Source organism: Pelodiscus sinensis, chromosome 9, assembly GCF_052426305.1.
Source record: "Pelodiscus sinensis isolate ZL-2025 chromosome 9, ASM5242630v1, whole genome shotgun sequence".
Classification (NCBI taxonomy): Eukaryota; Metazoa; Chordata; order Testudines; family Trionychidae; genus Pelodiscus; species Pelodiscus sinensis.
In genome coordinates this window covers 62,156,492-62,178,598 of record NC_143060.1, presented here as the reverse complement: position 1 = coordinate 62,178,598, position 22,107 = coordinate 62,156,492, and the positions used below count along the sequence as shown (strand labels likewise).

At 45.0% G+C, this 22,107-nt stretch overlaps 1 protein-coding gene across 2 annotated transcripts in view; it reads left to right on the top strand.

The window, feature by feature from the left end:
- Positions 1 to 22,107, top strand: part of FAM20B (FAM20B glycosaminoglycan xylosylkinase) — a 40,855-nt gene that overhangs the window by 2,270 nt on the left and 16,478 nt on the right. Inside the window, exons 2-6 of one of the 2 annotated variants that reach the window (XM_075936860.2) lie at positions 2,279 to 2,338; positions 13,513 to 14,039; positions 17,507 to 17,593; positions 19,549 to 19,658; positions 21,565 to 21,736. In XM_075936860.2, the coding sequence (XP_075792975.1) occupies positions 13,663 to 14,039; positions 17,507 to 17,593; positions 19,549 to 19,658; positions 21,565 to 21,736 (746 nt within the window). In that variant the 5' untranslated portion in view covers positions 2,279 to 2,338; positions 13,513 to 13,662. Of the gene's footprint in view, positions 1 to 2,278; positions 2,339 to 4,490; positions 4,646 to 13,512; positions 14,040 to 17,506; positions 17,594 to 19,548; positions 19,659 to 21,564; positions 21,737 to 22,107 lie in introns of those variants that run through there. The other variant, XM_075936859.2, reaches the window with a different exon arrangement.

Genomic DNA, 22,107 nt, shown 5'->3' with positions numbered 1-22,107 from the left:
TTGGTAATAAAGGTTGTCTGTCAACTTTTAAGTTCAAAAAATATGAACAGGAACATAACACCAAGTATACATGTTGTGTCCAAATATATTTATAACTGATTTAGACCAACTGACATTAACTGAGATTTTACAATGTATTCATCTCAATACATATGGATTCGTTGGGGGCCATAAAAGATAGATATTGCCAAATTACCTGGGGGGCCATATTAAACCAGAACACAGGCCGCAATTGGCCCGCGGGCCAGACTTTGGACATGCCTGGTGTAGAGGCATTGTTTCTGAGTGGATGGAGCACTAGACTGGGATTCAGGAGACCTAGGTTCTAGTCTCAGCTCTGCCATTGGCCTGCTGGGTGACCTTGGGCAAGTCATGTCCCCATCTGTAAAATGGGATTAATAATACTGTGGCCTCCTTTGTAAAGTGCTTTGAGAACTTCTGAAGAAAAGTGCTATGCAAAAAGGTGGTGGTATTGTTCACGTACAGTGTTTCAGAAACTCCTATTAGATTAAATTGCAAATTGAATACATTTTTGACTATTGAACATCTATTACAAGCATGAAAAATAATAAAAGTCTATATCATTACTTGCAGAGGTATGTGTTTGTTAATCTAGTATGTCTCTAAACATTCAGAGGTGCACTTCCTGACTGATCGTTAACTATGGAAAGCACATTTTCAGAGGGCTACACAGATATCTTCTAGAGCTGTGCCTTTGTTTTTCACAGGAACCCAAAGACCTCTGAATATCTTGGTGTTTGTTTTTCATAGGCTTTCTTTATCTCATGAATCCATATGTGAGGCTGAAATAATAGTTCCACTAACTAGTAATTAGAATACCATGAAATCAGATCATCTACTCGACAGCTCCCATAGGAACTGTGCAGACTGCTCTATACTGCAAGAGCTAAGTATTTTAAAAGCCCATTAAAAAATATGAGAACCTGTTCCCATCCTCTCATATTTTCATGTATCTTCTTGTCTTATTCTAGGAGTTAGTTTCAACAAACTGGAATAATTAAATATTAAGTATTCCATATTTCTTGCAGTGAGATGACGGAGACACTTAATAATTCTGCATGTTGTGATATTAAAAAGCTTGTTTTCCCATCTGTCAGCAATGATTTGGGAACAAAAGCATTAGAGGGCTGCATGCTGACAGATAAGAGGATGGAAAGAGTTAAATTTGGACTGACCCACACGTGCAGCAGTGCTACAAGGAAGAATTTCTGCCTGAATACTGGTACTAAAATGAAAAAAAGAAACAAGTGGATCAAGAAAGGGGAGACCAATATGAAAACAACTGTCAGGGCCATGCATGCTATCAAGAGAAGCAGAGCAGAAGAAGTGGAAAGGGCACTGTTAGCAAATGAAGCAGATGGAGTAGGAGTTGAGGGCATGTTTCTAAAAAAAAAAAAAAAAAAAAAAAAAATCTATTTTGCAGATGTTTTATTTGAAACTGTTAGGATGATTCACAACCTGTAGCACAAGTAACATCAAGGAAATGTGACTTTACAAAAGATTTTTAAAAGTATAGTTTTTCTGAAAAGAAAAAGGCTTTTTTGTTAGAACTATTTTGATTGTTGTTCCAATGCGGGAATGGGAAACCAAGGGTAGTGAGTGGGCTGCATAAGTGGTCCTGCTTTGTCACAGTGGGCCAGAAGATTGAAAGTGGTAGGCAACTTGCGGCCCATTGGGGTTCTGCTTGCTGATTCACAGCACTCCAAAAGTGCTGGAAGAGAGAGGGGGAGGAGTAGGGATGGGATGCTCTTCCCCCTCCCAGAATTTTTGGAGTGCCATGAATCACCTGATTCGCTCCCCGTTTGCACTCTTCCCCCTCCCTCCCAGAGCTTGAACAGCCATGAATCAGCTGATTCGTGTTGCTCCGAAAGTTCTAGGAGGTAGGGGTGGGATTAAGTAAGGGTGGAGCTCCAGTGTGCAAGAGGCATGGAGGAAGAGGGGGGGGTATGTGGGCCACAGGTGGAACCCCAGTGGGCTGCAGGTTGCCCACCACTGTTCTAGATTGGTACTCTGCCTTAGCCCCACTGTGCTACTGTCACCAGCTTGGTCAGTAGCGCTGACCAGAGCTGCTAGGGTTCCTTTTCGACTGGGCATTCTGGTCGAAAGCTAGACAGCTGGCAATCCTATGCTTGATTAAAGCATTTTACGTTTTTGAAGCATGTACAGTCACCCCATGTAGTCTCCTTATCTCCTGTTGTGCAATATTATTAGGCATATAACTTTGAAACTAATAAAAAATGTTTTTGCCATTCTGCAGCACGGTCCATTGAATGCTCTCAAAGCTGAAAATGGAAGTGGACCAGAACCAGCAGTAAGGGTACTAATTTTATATTATTGTTAATAGTAATGTTTGTTATGGCTTTAGTCTCTGCCTCTTCCTTGCAGTTTCTTTCCTGACAGTCAAAATAATCATGACTGGGGAAAGTGGAATGCCACCTGGTTGCTAGTGACCCAAATGGGATGTCTTCTGCACAATTGTGGGTCTGAAGGGCTCCGGAGAAAGGATGGGACCCATTTAACCTCCTCTGCCCTTAGTTAGCAGAGTCACTTCGATAGCTTTCTATAGCTGATATATAAGCATCATAACAGCTTTGTATGGTGAGGATAATTAGTCTCCATGTTATAGTATGGAAAGGATAAATGGCTTGCCTAAGGTCTCGTGGTGGAAGAGAGAGAAATAGAATCAAAGGGTATCTATCTCTACACAGCGGAGATATTTCGGGATTTCAAGGATACCTAGCCCCAGCCAGGCAAGCCAAGGGCTGCATCCAGCTGCCAGACCTGGGGCCCCCTCCCCACTTTAAACACCACCCTCTATACAGACACCTATGACCTGATTTAATAGAGCCGTGGTCCCCAACACGGTGCCCGTGGGCGCCATGGCGCCCGCGGGGGCATTTGAATGTGCCCGCCAGGTGCTCGGGGCTGGCCTGGCCCCGGGTGCACAGCGCTTACGGGGGCAACGCCGGCCCCGGGTGTGCAACGCTTGGTGGCGGAGGGGGAGGCGCCGCCCCCGGGCGCGCGGCGCTTGGGGGGGGCCCCGGCCCTGGGCATGTGGCTGGGGGGGCTGCCCCTGGGCGCGCACGTGTCCCCGCCCCCTGGCGCCCGGCGGGCGAACGGCCATGCCCCCTGGCGCCTGACAACCTGAAAAGGTTGGGGACCACTGTAATAGAGTAACTGGTCTCAGTAGTAGATTGTGGGAGATGAGACTGAGACCCACAGCCGGATGGTTTCACAGTTATTTGCTGATAGCAGAGGAATGATAAGGTTCAGGAAGGTTGGGTTCCATTCCAGGCTTTGGACAGACTCTTCCATTTCCCTCCCCATCACCACCTGTCCCTTCCACCTTTTCCCTATCCTTATCCAATCTCCTATCCACCCCATAGCTCACCCCTCACCGTGGTTGCATTATCCCCACATAGCCAATGTGTCTCCTTTCCTTTGCCTTTCCTGGTCCCAGTCATCTCACTCCTTCCAACTTTGTCCCAATCTTCCCCCTTCCCTATCTCCATTCTCCTTGCCCATCCTTTCCAATGCTCCTATTATTACAAATGAACAATCCTTTCTTTGAGGCAAAATAATACTTAGGCTACAGCTACACTGCAGGCTTCTTGGGCAAGAACTGTTTTGTGCAAGAGTTCTTGTGCAAAATTTCTTGTGCAAAAGCACGTCCACACTGCCATGTGCTTTTGCACAAGAGCGTCCATGGCGGTGTGTATGCTCTCTTGCGCAAGAAACCTCTGATGCCCATCCTCACTGCCTTCTTGCGTAAGAGGTCTTGCGCAAGAGAGCTTATTCCTCATGGGCTCTTGCGCAAGAAGCCCTCTGTTCCGACGCTGTACTGTAAATTTACTTGTGCAAGAACGCAAGTGCAGTGTAGATACTCAGCAAGTTTTTGAACAAGAACGGCCATTCTGGTGCAAGAAGCCTGCAGTGTACACGTAGCCTTAGGGGAGGGGATTCAGACTGGTGTGGATCTGGAAATGAGGGATGGGTGCCAGGTGTGGCTCCTGGGTAATTGGAAGGTGGAGACACCAGTGCTCTGTTGACCTTTTGGGTTTGTTTACATGGGGATGCTCCGGGACATTAATGTGAATCAACTACCAGGGTGGAGTTAAAGTTGCTTAGTTAAACCCCTACAGGCTTAAGGTGGCCTCACCCTGCTGTAGCTAATCCTCAGTAAAGTGCCAGCCTCCCTTTAAACGTGGAGCATTTGTATTGGAGGAGGCCTGGCTTGAAGGGGCGGGGCCTAGACACTTCTTCACACCCCTCCTGCTGCCTCAAGCAGGCAAGGGTTAAGTGGGTGGGGCTTAGGCATTAAATAGGGCGCGCTCCTATTGGCTGTTAAGGAAACAGCGGTGGGATGGGGGCGGGAAGGTCAACGACCCGCTCTCATTGGCTGGCGTGTTAGAGGCCCTGCCCTATTCGGGCGTGTCGGTGAGGCAGCGGGGAAAGGCGCGGCCCCATTGGTCGGGAGCGGCGGATGAGGCGGCCCCATTGGCGGCCGGGGGGGCGCGCGGCGCTGCCGGGCCGCCACCATGTTGGGGAGCGCGCGGGCGGGGCCGTTGGCACTGGCAGCGCCGGCCGGGGATGGCGCCGGGCGGAGCCTTCCCGGGCGCGGCAGGTGAGCGGGGTCGGGGGCGCCGGGCCCGGTTCCGCGGCGGTGACAGGGCTGCCTGCGTGGCTCGGCGGGGACACGCCCCCCCGCGGCGCGTAGGGCAGCAGCGCCCCCTTTGCGCGGGTCTGGACTCCGGGCCCCCCCCGGGCAGGGCCGTGTGGGGCCCCCCTGCCCGCGCCAGGGCCCCTGAGGGGATGAGGCGCCCTCCGGAGGGGGCTTGGCCGCCTGTCATCAGGGCGGGTCCCTAGCGCAGCTTCCCCCGGGCGGCCGCGAGCGTTTCCCGACCCCCGCCCGCTCGCTGAGGCTCCCCCCGAGGATCGCCTCCATCTGACTGGGAAAGCTCTCGGAGTAACATTTCATGCTGCCAGGGCCCCCTTGTCTCCTCACATTTCAAAGCACTTGACAGGCCGCAATTAAAACCCTAGGCACTAGCAAGACACTGGCTCCCTCGTGTCGGGGGGAAACTGAGGCACCATTGCTAAATGACTTGTCCAAGGTCATGCTGCCCGTCGGTGGCGGTCACAGAAAGAACCCAGGAGTTCCCACTCAAGGTTCTTTGCTCTTCTCCTTAGACCGTGCACTTCAGTTCAGGGCTGGGGAACCTTTTTGGGGCCCCACTGACCCACAGAAAAATCAGTTGGGGCTGCACAGAGGTGAGAAATAAAAAAACCAAACAAACCAAACCCCCCAAGTCCCTCACTGACATGGTCCCGACTGACAAGAAGAAAGGCATTCCCTTCACTCCTCTCACATGCCAGAACCTCGGGGGACCACGTTAGTAGATATCCTGTGCTCTAGCCCTGTAGGGAGACAGTGGTGGGGCTGGAGCACCAGCACGAGCTCCCCAATGCTGGAAAGGAAGGCCAAGCCTCAGGGGGTTGAATCCAGGTAAGCCGGGTGCCACATCTGGCCCCTGTGCCTGAGGTTCCCCATCTCTTTAATTGTTGGGACCATCTCGGAGGCTGAAAGTGGACCTTTCCCCAGTTGCTCTGGTCTAATCTTCAGTAATAAGAAATTGCTCGTGTGCTGTCTTGTATCTCCAATCATTTCTGACATAGGACTCAAACTCATTACAACGAAGGTTAGGGTTGTTTTATTGTCATTAGACTTAGTCTAGCTAAAGCTGTGTTAAATGATCATTTTTATAGTACTTAAAAGTATCTCTAAGCATTGAGTGCAGTTCAGTCTTTTCCAGCCTCATGGGCACTCAAGACACTGTGTGTCTTATGACAAATGCAAATAATTTTTTGCCATTTTTACCTTACCTCCACACTCTCTGGGGCTACTTGCAAGCCAAAGTCCCAGGAGAGCCAGGTAGATTTTTGTACTGTCCTGCAGGTTGTCAGCAAAATTTGTTGTGAAGATGTGATCCCAGAATCTATGCTTCTGGTTCTGTAGAAGTGCTTACTATCTTCAGCTTCTGTTGAGGTTAGTGTAGATAGGGCAGGCTCATTACCTGGCAGGATAGGGCCTATTATTACATAAGATTGCAGATGGATTTTCATATCTCAGTTGGATCTCTTTATTTGTCAGCTGAATTTGTTCTTAGCATCATTGACACCAAACTAGGGATGTTAGATATCAGGTAATTGAATAGTTGAGTAACCTCACAAATTCTTAGCAATTACTCAACTATGCTGTAGTCTCCCCGGGGGCCCCACTTCCCCCTGTATAAGGAGCCGGTCTGCCAGTTTAAAAAGCAGCTCCCCACATCTGCAGTGGGGAGGGGTCAAAGCTCCCCTCAGACAGAGGCTGCTGCGGGGAGGACAGGACGGGAGGCTGCCGTAAAACAGCCTCTATCTGCAGAGTGTCCAAGCTCTCTGAGGACAGAAGCTGGTCCAGCAGCAATCCTCTGTCTGTGGGAAGCTCAGACCTCCTGCAGATAGAAGCTGCTGCCAGGGACCAGCCTCTGTCCATGGTGGGCCTAGACTCACTGCAGACACAGAGCAGCCTCTGTCCGTAGGCAAGTTGGGCCTGCTGTTAACAGACTGCTTTGTGGTAGCCTCTCCTGCCCCATCCCTGCACTGCTGCCTCTGATAGAAGCAGCAGGCACCATGGAGCCGGTGCTGGGACGGAACCGGCTTTTAAGCCAACTTCCCCCAGCTTCAGCTCCTGTTTCTCCCCCCACCCCCTTTTGTACAGAGGCAGCAAGTGGGGGGGAGGGGATGTGTGTTGTCAACAAAGATTAACTGATAAGCCTAGGCTTATCGATTAACCGAATAGTCGACTACACGTTGACATTCCTACACCAAACCAAGATGGAAATTCATGTCATTTTCTATGAGTGGATGGCCTTTTCTACTTTAGACTCCTTAAATTACTCCTTTTCTTATAGCTCCACCAGTAGTAGTAATAATGGGAGTTTTGAGGGGTTTTTTTAAAAAATGCCAGTGGTTACTGACATTTTTATCTTTGTGTCAGGTTTCCATGACATAATGTTAAAATGCTGGTGACCCCCCAGTACCTTGTTTCCCCTCAGTCTTCCACTGGTTGAGGTGCAATGGAAGGCTTTTCTTCTAGGATAGGCCCAGCCTCAGAGAATTGTCTGCAGACTGAATTATAAAGAATTTTAACATCCCTAAACTAAATTGTACTAAAACCTTTTTTGGTTCCAACAGATTTCCCCATATTTATTATGCTGAGCCTTACAATCCTCTAAACAGGATGTTCTTACACAAGGTGCTGAATAGTTAGTAGTAAGATATTATTTAGGATGTCTATAAGTATAACAGGGTTTGAAAAAGAAAAGAATATGTCTGTCGATGACTATTAGCCAAGATAGTCAGAAACACAACTCCATGCCCAGTATGACCCCAAACCTCTAACTACTAGAACCTGGGAGTGGAAGCTGGGTTGATCACTCCATGATTGCCCTGTTCTGTTCTCTCACCCTGAAGATCTGGTACTGGCCACTTTCACAGACAGGACATTGAGCAAGATGGACCATCAAGATGAAAATGACAGTCTTAGGTTTTGGTCTTAGAAGTAGAGCCCGTCAGATCTGCAGATACCTGCTTTATGTTCACACATCTCTGGATACAGATATCCACGTTCGTTTTTAGAGATACGGATGTGGATACACATTTTGTATTTAGAACCCTGCAAATCTGCTTTATAGCTAGCTGCATATCCTTTTTGCAGACACACATACCACTTTTTAACTATGAAGGACTATACTTATGAGGAGACAAAAGTCCATTTAAGCATGCATGTGAGCACATATGAAAAGTTGTACAATGCATTTATTGCCAAACTTTTTTCATGTGACTGAGCAATGAAATTCTGGGTCCAGAATTGACTAATGAAGCCTCTCCCTGTTCTGTCTTAATATTTCTCTTATTTGAAAATCATCATAACCTAGTGAAAGCCTTGTAAACTGTGTCCAGATAACATTGTGACAGGCACCTTATGCCTATAATGGTATTGCCCTCTAAATACAGTTCTATTATACTTTCTCGGATGCTGCATGGCCACAGTGCAGGAGCTGCTCCAGCGAGGCTGGAACCCCGTGGCAAGGTGGGATGCTTGGGTTGGGCCTACCGCACTCTGGGTGGGTGGGGACTGATCCAGCCCAGGCAGGCTACCAGTAACCATCACCAATAAGGTGATGTTTACCAGTTAGCCACTGACAACCCTATTCTAATTTGGGTTGTGCTGTGCTTGCTGTTTGTTTTTCCGTTTGGAAAGTAGTGCTGGGCTGGCTTGGAGGTGGTTGGCTGTTGCAGGATCTCTAGTCTTAGGAATATAAATGGATTCCATTTCCTCTACAAGTAGCAGAGAACTGTCTACAGTATGGTGCTGCTACTATAAATGCCATTTTGGAGAAAGGGGTGGTATAGCTGCTGTTTGGCTGTAGCACGAGTAACCTTCAAGACTGGCAGGAAAGTACTATGTTTTTATTTGATAAATGAGGGGGAATTTTTTAGTCAAAAACTTCAGAGGGGTAGCCAAGTTAGTCTGTAACAGGAAAAACTTAAACAACAAGTAGTCTAGTAGCATCATGTTTTGTTAGTATTTAGGGTGCTACTAGACTATTTGTTGTTTTTAACTTTAGTCAAAGTTTGTGTGAATAATGAATGTGCTTTGGTGTTTTAAAAGTGCTATAATACAGGCATGGGGTGTAGGAAGGGTTGGTAGTTGCAAATAATGTGGAACTGTCTAGAAGCAGAGTTGAAATCCATTAGAAAATATCTATGGGAATGTAGTAAAAAGCAGTATTAGAAACCTGGCATTGTTTTTATTTTCAAATATTTAATTTGTTTTTCTGAGGCATGATGATGTGATAACACGTGAGGAGGGTGATTCTTTTCTTCCTGGGGTGTATAAATGGAGTTTACTTGGGTAACAGAACTCTTGAACTGTGCCTTTTGTTTAATGAGCATGGTTACTAGAGATAAGAACAGAGAGTGTAAGGACTTCTCAGACCTGGTATGCACTACAGAGTTTTCTCAACAAAAGTTAAGCCAATTATCAAAAACTGGTATGATTACATAGCTTGTGCCATGGTCTTACAATGCTCGTGTCAGCAGAATGCATCCACAATTTGCATTTTAGCATCAACAGAGAAAGCAGTACACTATGCATGATATCCCATTGTGCAACTCACCACCTCCTGTAGCAAGGTGTTCTGGGAAGGCAGAATAAATCACAGCACATCATGGTGTGGGTTTAACGTCCCATGATTCATTTTTTCTATCCTGTTATTTGGGCTTCAGATTGTGTGTTGTAGCATTTTTCAGCAGTCTCCGTTTACTGTGCACCATTTTGCTCTGCTCTCTGCTGTTGTGGTCACTGTGATGAACATATGACAACTGGTCATGCAGTATAACATGAACACCCCATCTGAACACAGAGGTGCCAAACCTGCGTTGAGCCATGGAAAGATACAACACCAGATTGATTTTTGGCATTCATGGAGCAGCTGGATGTGAAGGACTGTCTCTTTTGGACTCAGGAAACAAGCACAGAATGGTGGGTGGGATCACACTTATGCATGTCTGGGGTGACGAACAGTGGCTCTAGAACTTTCAGATATGAAAGTCATCTTCCTGGAACTGCAAAACAAGGGCCCCAAAATGAGAGCTGCCCTCTCCATGAAGAAGCAAAGTGGTGACTCCAATTTGCTACTGGTCGGTTGCAAATGAATTGAGAGTCAAAGTTCATCATTGGGACAGCATTAATGTAAGAAAACAGGGCCATTAATTGTATCCTGCTAGGAAAGGCTATCAGTCTTGGCAGTGTGCGTGAAACAGTGGATGGATTTGTGGCAGTTGGGTTCCCTAACTTAGCAAGGTGATGGATGGCACTTCTATCCCAGTTTTGGCCCCGGACCATCTTGTGACAGAGTACATCAATAGAAAAGAGTACCTCTTCAGTATTGCAGGCATTTGTGGATATCTGTGGTCACTTTATTAGTGATTTGGGAAGGTGCATCTTCAGAAATGCTGGGCTGTGCAGAAAGCTGCAAGCAGAGACACTTTTTCCAGGCCTGAAGATTCAAATTGGGGTTGTTGAAAGGCCTATACTGACCTTGGGAGATGCAGAATGCCCCTTACTTCTGGGGCTCATGAAACCTTATATGGGAAACTTGGACAGCAGCAAGGAGCGCCTTAACAATAAGCTGAGCAGGTGCAGAATGATCTTAGACTATGCGTTTGGCAAATTAAAAGCCCACTGGGCTGTCTTTATGGCAGTTGTGAGCTATGTGAGGAAAATATTCACAATTTCATAGCACTCTGCTGTGTGTTTCATAATATTTGTGAGGTGAAGGGTGAAAAGTTTCCCCTGTGGTGGAGCATGGAGGTGGATCACCTGGCAGCTGATTTTTGAGCAGCCAGATACCAGGGCTAGTAGAAGAGCACAGTGGGGAACAGTTCAAATCAGGGAGTCTTTGAGGCACCATTTTGACAACGAAATCCAGTCGTGTGTTACAGCATTCTGTCCTGCTTTCTTAACTTGCTGCCTTTCATTCAAATTTTGATGATTCTTGACCATGATTTCTCAGCAGATGATCAGATTGCTGCTGTGTATTAACTCCAACAGCAATCACCGTGCATAGGAGACCAATAAAGAATGGCTATCTTTCACAGAGTATGTTTTTATTGAATACCAATTAATACACACAGTAGGCTTGGAGAGAAGGGAGATACCAGTGAAGGGCAGCGTAGGTGCCTGAATAAGTGGGCTGATTTTTAGAAGTTTTTTAATACCACCAGCTCCCATGTAACTCAAAGCAATCTGTGGTTGCACAGCATTCCAAAGAATCATGCCTCTTATACACAAGTGCTTCGATTTTAGGTTCCCAGTGTGAAAGAGTCTCTCACTCTTTCACCTAGTGCTTTAATCTGTCCAGTATTTGGATAAATAAAGCCTAAGTGTTTTCATTATAGATAATGGTTCTGACATGGTCTGTAGGGTCCAGTGTCAATTCTCATAAACTTATGAGATACTTTTAAAAAGGAAACAAAAAGAAAGCAAGCTCCTATAGTAGTTATGTTTAAAATGAAGTGAAATAAAGACAGAAAACATGGTGAGCTTAAAGGTAAAATTGCATTCATATTAATCTGCTTGGTCTTTTTTTGTTAAGTTCAAGATGAGCATGCTAATGTCTTGGGAAGCTGTATTCACGGCAATGTTAGATTGAGGGCCTAACCTGACTCCCATCCATCCACAAATCTCTAGCTCAAATTAAGTGGTGTTTTAAGTTTGAGCTAGTTAGCTGGAAGTGGAGGGGTGATTGGAGCTCAAGTTCTGCTGAAGCACTAGGAGTGTAATGCAAGGAGGATACAACACCTGATTACAACTCATCACCTGTTAATCTAATCACTCTGTGTCCTTTGATTGGTGTTCTGCAGTGTGGTCACTCCAACTAGTTTGAGCCCAGCAACTCAAGTATACTATATTTGACCTAATGGTATCAGTGAAGATAATCCCGGTATCCAACACTGGAGAGTGGCCTTTTTAGTCAGATGAATGTTTGCTATCAGTACTGCTGATTCCCATTGTGGACCTGTATATCCCAAACATTCTGTGTAGAGATATCCTGCTCTTTCTAGATAAACTGAAATTCCTAATTAATTTAGTTCTTTGTGAACTTCCTGACTCATTTCCGCTCAATACCAATAGAGGTGCTTTATATAACTAACAGATCAGATAAGTATTATGTAGATAAGATATCTATAGTGCCAGCACGGGCACTTGGCCTCCTTTTTAGTTCATGGACTTTGGTGTGGAGAATGACTAATCACATTAAATAAATTATTCACATGTGAGCTGCATGCAAGCTGCCTTTATAATGACATTGTTTATATACTAAGATCTGCAAATGAGACTGTTAAGTGTTTGAGAAGCAAGATGTATAACCAGAAATGAGCACAATCAGGAATGAGACAAACTGGAAATGATGGGGCTAAAGTTACTGTTTCTTATGCTGTGCATTAAAGGATTCAAAATATTGAGCTCTTTTGGAACTGTGGAACTGCTTGTAACACTAACTTTGTAATTTGGTTTAGAAGTGCATCAGTAGGTGGTCTCCCATCTTGCATTGTTAATCTGACATGAATATTTTATACAGGGAGTGCTCCTATTATGCCTTGCTGAGGATAGCAGTGGTGACTTGCTAGGAGCCCAAGGATATCTTTCTAATTAGAACAAAGAAGATTTGCAGCTACCCTCCTCTCTTCAAGGCTGGGTTTATGGCCTGCAAACTCTTACTGGGCCTCCCCACTCCATCCTAATCTGAGCAGTTAGGCCACAACTTTCATGCTGAAGATGAGGGTGGCTGTAATCTGCATTTGGCCAGTGGGATACGCTTGGCTGCCCTTGTGTTGTAGATTAATAAAATAACTAAGCAAGTGCCAACATATTACTTATTTCTTAAATAAGTAACTACTGCCTTATCCATTTATTGATTGCTTAGTCCTACTACAGCTCAAGATGCAGTTTGTGGCCATTTTGAAGAATTTAGTTCACATTTCCTATGTGCAGTTGCTGTTAGCTCCAGAAGTGTCCCACAGTAATGGTGATGTAGTGTCAGTTCTCATTTGCGTTCTGGTTTGTTTAATTAATAATGTAGGAATATTCTTTTCCTGACTTAATTTAACTAGATTTGATTAACTGCTCATTAGATGGGCCTTAATTGACAACGATTTATCAGCAGGGACTCATTGAATAGGGAGATGTCTTGCATCTGTCTTAAATATGAAGACACAGATGTGCCACAGCATAGTTGCTCCTAGCTGAGGTTTCAGAACAAGGTGGTGGGTTTTTTCTTCCATTGTGTCTGTGAGGCTATTGATTGTCTATTATTTATATCTTCTCTGTTTGTTTTGTTCTGGAAATGTTTTGGCCATCACATTTGCAGCCTTTTATGAAAGATGGATTTAATACACTGGAATTGATGTCATGCTTCTGATTTTTCTTTGGGGCAGTGCGGAAAAATTGGAGCTGATATAGGGACCATAGATTTTTTTTAAACATGTTTTTTCTGCTATAAATTGTGATAATTCTTTCCAAGTGTTCCTCCCTCCTCTGTAGTTACAATAATTTCAATTGTTACTTGTAAGTGCAATAAAAGATTTTTTTTCTCCTATATTTGGCAGGCATATATAAAAACTTTGGTTCAACAGTATCAGTCCATTTCCCGTGTGTGTGTGGGGGGGGGGGGGAGGCGTAGGGTTGTTCACACAGTGACAGTGGAGTATTTACATAAGAGGAAAATGGGATTGTGAAATCACAAAAATTCACAGGAAATTTTGGGACAAGGTGCAAGGGCAGCAACTCTTTAACGTGCTTAGTAAAACAGCTTTGGAGTTGATGGTACTGGAGAAATATGTACCTGTGAAGTAATTTTTTTTATTATTCTTAATTTGTAGGAGTACCAGAAGATGCGTCAGTAAGGATAGGTCCACAAGAGTGAAAGTTATGAATGAAATGCATTGATATCCTCCTCCTCACCCTGATCTCTAATAGACTTCCTATAGCCCTTGGAAGGAGAAGGTCAGGGGAAAAGGTTGAAGGTCACCATGAAGTTAAAGCAGCGAGTGGTGCTGCTGGCCATTCTCCTTGTCATCTTCATTTTCACAAAAGTTTTCCTCATTGACAACTTGGACACTTCAGCTGCCAACCGGGAGGATCAGCGTGCCTTTCACCGCATGATGGCAAGTCTACGAGTGGAGCTAGATCCGCGACTTGATCATACGCTGCAGTCCCCCTGGGAGATTGCTGCCCAGTGGGTGGTACCACGGGAAGTGTACCCTGAGGAGACACCAGAGCTAGGGGCTGTTATGCATGCCATGGCTACCAAGAAAATTATAAAAGCAGATGTGGGCTACAAAGGGACCCAGCTGAAAGCTTTGCTAATACTTGAAGGGGGACAGAAAGTGGTCTTCAAACCTAAGAGGTAATTATTCCCATCAGTGACTGGCTAAAACAGCTTTCTAGATTTTTTTTCCCCTTCCCTGTTGATTCATTGATTTATAAACCAATATGTCCATATTGCATGTGATGCAATGTAGTATTTAGAAGATGGAATGGAGCCATACTGATGATCTGATAATATTCAGCTTGGCTGCCAGCTGAGCCTGAGATGTTCAGCGTTAATGTCCAAACCAACCTCTCTGTAGTTCAGAGGCCTAATCAACACGGTTGGCCAGAAGCCAGTGTTCAGCAATGGACGGTTTGATCGCTGTCTGCAAGCCAGATGGCTGATACCCGAAGAGGAGTGGTGTTGTATTCCACAGTGAGAGGCTAGTTGCCATGGTATGGGTGCCTTACAGCCGTGGTTCCCAGCCTTTTTTATACCGCGGACTAGCAAACCTATTCACAAGTTTTTGGCGGATCGGTAATGTGACTATGCAAATAAAATGTTACCAGTCCACCAAAATATGTACCCCAGTCCTCAGAGCTGCCACGAGCAGTTAGCTTCAGCTGCGGCAGCTGTCCGCCACATGGCAGCTGCTGGAGCTGAAGCTGGCTGCTTTGCGCCAGCTCGGGGCCTGGCCGAAGCTAGAGTACAAGATTCCCTTGATTACATGAATTTATTCAGTATGCCTCATGGTATTCAAATAGAGATTGTTCTGTCAACTAAAACAGGTTTCTCATCAAGCAAAAAATTACATGTCTAAATGGTGGGGGGTAGGGGAAAGACAAGACTAACGTATTTTGAAGAAAGGAGGAGGAGAAATTTTACCCAGCAGTGCTGTTGTAATAGCTTGTGGACTGTTATCTGTATCCAGAGCAAAATGTGACTTTATATCTTAGTCTTAAAATTGTATTAAAATAAATGAGAACTTAATAGAAAAATGTAGAATAACCCAGGTTCACCAGTATTTACAATTGTTAAATTTACAAAAAATAAATAAATCTCAGTATTGTTTGCTATTCTTAGAAATGCGACTTTCAGATCACCCACACTGAGATGAGAGGAATGTCTCTCTTTTTTGGTATACCTGTCAGAATTTTGTGTTTAGAGACTTTCACAGTGTAACTTTGTAAAGCTGGGCATAGTTGCTGCCCTTTGTGGTTCATGTCACCCTGAAAAAAGAACCATTAGTAAGAACAGGGGCTTGCAAAGCCAGTGATTGGGGATAGATGAAGACTTGGGGGTGCTATAACTTAGTAACTAGGTTAAATTGACCAATTGCCTTCTTCCTCGCTACGCATCCCATGCTATGGGGGTGTGTGGGAAGACTTGTGCGGCACGCGGGGCCCTTCACTCCCACACTGAACAAGGCCCTTCTGCAGGCACCCAGAGAAGGAGCCTGTCCCCCACAGCCCACTGTAAGGGGGGCCCCCAATAATCCCACAAGGCCTCTACTGGGAGGGTTGCCTGTTCCTCAAGGCACCACACTCAATAGTGCGGCCACTGAGCTTTCTCCCCACCAGAGAGAAACCAGGCTGGGACCTTCTCCTGGGGACCGGCTCCCTCCCCTCCCTCATTGGGACCTGAACCAGCCGCCTCCACTGCCTCTCGCCTGCCGAACCTGGTTGAGTGCTGCTAGCGGCAGGTGGAGGTGCAAGCCGGGCAGATGGTTGAACCCGGGTTCTAGAATTCCCCCAGCTGCCCTGCTCCCCGCACCCTTCTGCTTGCTTGAATTTTGGCATGCGAGTGCTGATGGGAGCGCTGCGTCTGCCTGATTGACGTCATTTGCAGGAGCCAGGGGCCGTACCGTGCCGGCTCCACACTGCCTCCTCCATGCCCCTGTCCACCTGCCTGCGGGGCCACATGCTGCCCCACTCCACCTTGGCCCAGTAGACACTTGGCTGCACAGGCTCCACACTGCCTCCTCCACACCCCTGTCCACCTGCCATTGGTGCTGCACACCACCCTGCTCTGCTTTGGCCCTGCCCCCTGGGCGTGGCCTGGCGGAGTGCCATGCCCAACAGCCAGTGGTTCGTAGCCGGGCACTAGGCCGTGAACCGGTGGTTGGGAGCCCATGCCTTACGGGAAAGCAAGACATGGGGACAGAAGGAGGTAGAGTTTCAAAAAGTGGAAATTGATCATTCTCAAACCAGACCTAGAAGGCTGTAGTGCTAGCAGTGGAAGGTAGTGTTTTATGTTCTTCCTTGTATTTGTCAATTGGGAAATTACATTTCTGCCTCAGTTGAATGTTTTCTCATTCTATAGAGTTTATTTTGTGACATATATGCCTGTAATGCCTTTTAAACTAACTTTCCTTAGGGAAAAGGTGGACTGCTGGAATTTCTAGTATCATTTCTCTAATGGCCACATTCACACCTTGTTTGGAACTTTTAGCACTGAAGTGGTGGTGATACAACTTGCACAGTAGCTCATCCTGTAGTGTTGTATTTCTGTAGTGCCTTTAAAATAACTGAGTGCCTTAAAGCAGTGCACAAAGCTTTAAATCTCATTCCAGTTATGGGACGACCCTGTACAGGCAGGCAGAATGGCTGTACACATCAAGGACATGTACATCCAGGAATGTTTTTAGGAGTGCCGCATAGTTTGTGGTGGTGTGCAGCATATGAGAGAAGAGAGAGGATACAGAGGGGAATTTTTTGCAAGGCTGTAGGGGTTTATTCTTGCCTTCTTTACATAGGATTCAGGAAGTTTTTAAGCAGTTGCCTGCCCTCAGCTCCATATCAGGTTGTCAATAGGGATGTGTTGGTATACACGTTTACACGGTTAACCAATAAGCCTGGGCTTATCGGTTAACCTTCGTGGTTACATGCAAGCCCTCACGGGTGGGGTGGGGGAGAGAGGCTTTCATAGAACCGTGAAGGTTAACCTATGGGCTCAGGCTTAAAAGCTTGCTCCCCATGTGCACTGGCTCCCTCCCCCATGTGTAAACATGTAACCATCTTTCTGATTGAATATAGAAGGACTGCTTGAGAATTAACAGGTTGAGCAGGCAGTCAAAACACTGGAGCCTGCGCAGATACAAATTCTGAAACTGTGGGTATAAATCAATATCCACAGAGTTGGTGGGCTCTACTGGGAATTATTGCAATGAAAGCAGTGGTCTAGTGGGCTCTTCTCCCAGGAGCAAGCACCCCACACCAGCAGCTTCTCTGGCGTGGCTGTATCTCTTGTAGGCTCTCATACTAGGGTGTACTACACTCGCTAGCGCTTGTCCCTGGTCGCACTAGAGCTGCTGGCATGGGGCCCAGGGTGTGTTATGAACCATTAGGAAAGTAGATAGATAAGACAGAAAATATCAGAAACCACTACTAATCTTTACCTTCTTTAATCTCACTAAACTCATCTCTTCTCCTGCAAGAAATTATTTTGTAGGTGTGACCCAGAGCCAATTTCATTTCAATATGATTCTTGCTCATTTGGCTCTTAATTTTACTGAGGAGAATCCCTCATCAGTCATTGTCTTCCATCATTCATTGCAATTACAGATATGCTAGAGACTATGTAGTAGAAGGAGAGCCATATGCTGGATATGACAGACACAATGCGGAGGTGGCAGCCTTTCACTTGGACAGGTATGGAACTATTGGGTTAACTATGTAATTATTCTCTTGTTTTGATATTTTTTTGCACCAATTCACTTCAGGGAGGGTGCCTGAGTCATTGATTTCCAAACTGCTCATTGAGTAGAACAAATAATGTTATAAATTATTACAGTATAGAATCCAATAAGCAAGGTTTCTGTAAAAGCAAATAGTATCACCCTAATTTATTAGAATGCTTTGCACATGTCAGCAAAGTAATGGATAAAGGAGAACAAGATGGGCACAGATTACATAGATTTTCAAAGGATTTTAATTGGATCCCTCACCAGAGACTGCTAAAGGAGGTCATGGGGTAAGAGGTAAAATTTTGTCATGGATCAAAAAGTGACCAAGAGACTGAGAGAATAGTGTGTCAATTTTCATCTTGTCAAAAAGTGAAGAATGAGGGTGCCTAAAAGTTCTGTACTACCTCTTGAGTTTAGTATATTTATCAGTAATCTAGGAAGGGGAGTGAGCAGTGTGAAAGCAATTATTTCAGCTACTATAGTGCTATTTAGGTTAGCCAAATCCACAGAAGACTGTCTGTGAAGCATATCAGAAGGACCTTATCAAGGTTGGTGAACGGGCAACATGACGACAAATGAAGTATATTGATGGTAAATGCAGAGTAATTCACCCTGAGGGGTGGGAAATTAACTACTCCTATACTTTGGAGGATCAACTGTAGAGCTATTTGTGTGTGATTTGGCAGGTCTTAATTAGGGATGCTAAAGTATAAACGGTTAATTGATGAACCTGGGCTCATTGGTTAACTTTCACGGTTACACACAGCCCCTCTCCCCCATGCTGCTGCCTCTATATCAGAGACAGCAGCACGGGGGAGGCAGTAGGGAGCTGGTACTCATGGGGAGCCAGCTTTTTTAAGCCGGCTCCCCGCACTTACAAACACATTTTAATCTCCCTAGTCTTAATTAGACCCATTAAATTGACTGCCGGTGAATAGATCTCAGAGCATGGATCCAGGCTGTAGTGTAAATATAGGATACTAACCTATATCTCTCAAGAGTGATTTATTAAGATGAACATTCTTCTTTGCCGATTTTGAATAATACTTTGCACTTCTTTTGGGCTTTCTGTCTGAGGAGCTAAAAGCAGTTTATAAATGTTAAAGAATTAGTAGTACCTCTTAGAGTATTTCCATTTTACAAAGGGAACAACTGAGACACAAAGGCTAAGGGTGGGGCTTTCAAACATGTGTAAGTGAGTTAGGAGTACAACTTGGAATGATACTTCCAGCTTACTTAGGTGCTTTTGGAAATCTCACCCTAAGCACCCAAATTGTCTGTGGTCACATAGTAAGCCAAACAGACACAGGAACAGAACTCGGTGACAGACTTGTGCTTACTTTCTGACCTCTTGCGTATTTCTAAATGTCTTTGTGTTTTATTCACCCACTCTCTCAAACCAACTTGTTTGCTCTCAAGTTTAACTGAACTGAGACAGAGTTTATTGGCTGGTTTCCGGGGATTACTGTAAATTATCTTTTCATGTGGCCAGCCCAAGGCCCTGTAGTTTTTGCTTTGTGCCACTACATGAGAGACTTGTGATTTGAGGTCTCATTTCCCAGGCTGAGTTCTGTGAAGACACTATAGTTGTCCCTTGAAGAAAAGGTGCATCTAATGCTACCCTGTAGTGACCAGTCAGGTCAATATAGGAGCATTGCTGGTAGTGTTTCTGTAAGGGGAGTCTGGTACATCTAGCCTTTCTTCACCAAAGGAAAGTCTCCTGGCTGTCTTGAAAGAAGATTAGAGGTACAAATGGCGAAGGGTTAATTTCTAATGAGGTTCCGAGCTTAGTACCTGCTGTCATGCAATTATCTTTGATTTGCACAGTGGCTTGGACAACTGATGTGGTGTTGTTTTTTTAAACTGCTGCCTTGTTACAAATTCTTATACTTTGTTACCCCTCTTCCCTCCCCAAACCAGAATTCTGGGTTTTCGGCGTGCTCCATTGGTGATTGGCAGGTTTGTGAATCTACGTACAGAGATCAAACCAGTTGCAACAGAGCAGTTGCTGAGTACCTTCCTGACACTGGGTAAGTGGGTTCTAGGGCTTGTGCAACCCATTGAGAATAAGCATGGTAAACACACACACAAAAAAGTGAGAAATTGGCATAGTTGTAGAAATTAAATTACTATATAGGAACCAGGTACAATGCTTCCAACCTTTGGAGATATTTATTATTAGTATAATCTTGTTTGGTGGGCAAGGAAGGGGAAAATATTCTACAAAAATATTTTGGTTCGCCTGTCACATTTTTATGTTCTGTTTTGCAGATATTTGTTTGAATAAGTATTTTCTTCCTAATAGCAGAAGCAGGAAGAAGAATTTAGGATAGACCAGAATTTAAAAAATGGAATTATATTGTACTCTGAGTAAAGTGAATGGATGGCTGGAATGATCTGTGTTCCTAATATACCAAATGGTGATGGATGATATTTGTGTAGTGCCAACAGGCATAGCAACATGATTATAAGAAAGAAATCAGATGTTTATCAGTAGGTGTCCCAGAACAGTTTCATATCTTTAGTTTTTAGTAGTAATGTTAATGGGGTATTTTTGTGTGGTAAATGACTCAAGGGCAGAGTCTTGCCAGGTGGCCATTATGCCTCAGAAAATGCCCTCTGCTACAGCTATTAGTACTTAATCAAATTATAAAGTATCATATTTCTTTGTCAGAAAACTTAGACACAGCTGTTCATTAACAATTTATTGTATTGATGTATGTTTTATAAGCAGACTTGGTAGCACGTTTTAGGATTAAGGTTGTCAGACACTTCCTGTTAAAAGACCCTGTTTTCAGTTGCTTATAACTCTGCCAGACTTTAAGGCTATGTCTACACTGTGCCTGTTTTGCGCAAAAAATATGCAAATGAGGCTGTGTGGAATATTGCCGAGCCTAATTTGCATAATGAATGAGGCTCCGTTTTTGTGCAAGAGGCTTTTGCACAAAAAGGAGCCGTCTAAATGGCTCCTTCGTGCACAAAAACCCCCTCTTGCGCAAGAGCCATTCTTCCTGAAAAAATGCGCAAAAAAAGCCTCATTAATTATGCATATGCAACCTTAATTTGACCCTTATGTATGTATACAATATAACCTTTAATTACATGATTGCCTACTATTTTTTCCACTAGACCCCTCTCTCATTCACTGCACTGGATGTTGGTGCTCACTTAATGAGCAACAACAATTGAGTATTTTATTTTCTCTTCATTGTGCAATGTCTTAGTCACAGAATTTAAGGCTAAAAGGAGCCCCAGATCATATAATCTGGCCTCCTGTAATCACAGGTCACCAACCTTCTCATGCTATACCCAACAACTGAAATTAAATCAGGCTGTTACGTGCTACAGACAGAGAGTAGGAGGGAGGGAGATGCATTAGTGCCCGAGTCAGGGAAATGCTTTAAGGGGAGAGGCCCAGATAATCCTAGCAAGTGACCGCAGCACGTATACTGCAGGGGAAGGCAAAAACTCCCCCCACGTCACTGCCAATGTGACATGCAGGAAAATTCCTTCCCAACCCCACATATGCAGTCTGTTACTCTGAGCATGTGAGCACAGGGAATTTTTGAATTTTGTAACATCTGAGTGCTTGACTTTGCAAACTGAATACTATTCTTCAGTAGGGGTGTGCGTGTGTGCGTGCGTTCGTTCGTTCGTTCCCTTGTCTAGTCAATGGATCCTTTTCAAGTGAACTATTCATCTTGTCAAAAATGAATGATTTCCTGATGATTCTCTCTCCATGTGGAACTTCTTTCCAAAAGAAAGAGAAGTTTTGGTTTCCCATTGAGAAAAGGAAGAGAAGGCCAAATAAAATAAACTCCTGTTGATGGACTTGTTGGTAGACATCTCTCTAAAGGTTCTTCAAGGTGTTGCTCTCTCTTGTTTGGGCTTCCATTGATTTACTGCTGTTCTTGTGATGTGTTTTTTGTTTTGAAGGTAACAGTACATGTTTCTATGGGAAGTGCTACTATTGTCGAGAAACAGAACCAGCTTGTGCTGATGGAGACACCATGGAGGGGTCAGTCACACTATGGCTGCCAGATGTCTGGCCTCTTCAGAAGCACCGGCATCCTTGGGGAAGGACTTACCGTGAAGGCAAACTGGCCAGGTATAAGAAACCCATAGGCCAACTGCAGCAATTCAGAGTACAGGCAGTCCCCGGGTTACGTACAAGATAGGGACTGTAGGTTTGTTCTTAAGTTGAATCTGTATGTAAGTCGGAACTGGCGTCCAGATTCAGCCGCTGCTGAAACTGATCAGTTTCAACAGCGGTTGAATCTGGACGCCAGTTCTGACTTACATACAGATTCAACTTAAGAACCCAAGGCATCCCCAAGTCAGCTGCTGCTGAAACTGATCAGCGGCTGATTCCAGGAAGCCCGGGGCAGGAGCTTCCTGTAGTCAGCCACTGGTCAGTTTCAGCAGCGGCTGACTTGGGGACGCCTGGGGCAGAGCAGCTGGGGTGCTGCTGGGTTTCTT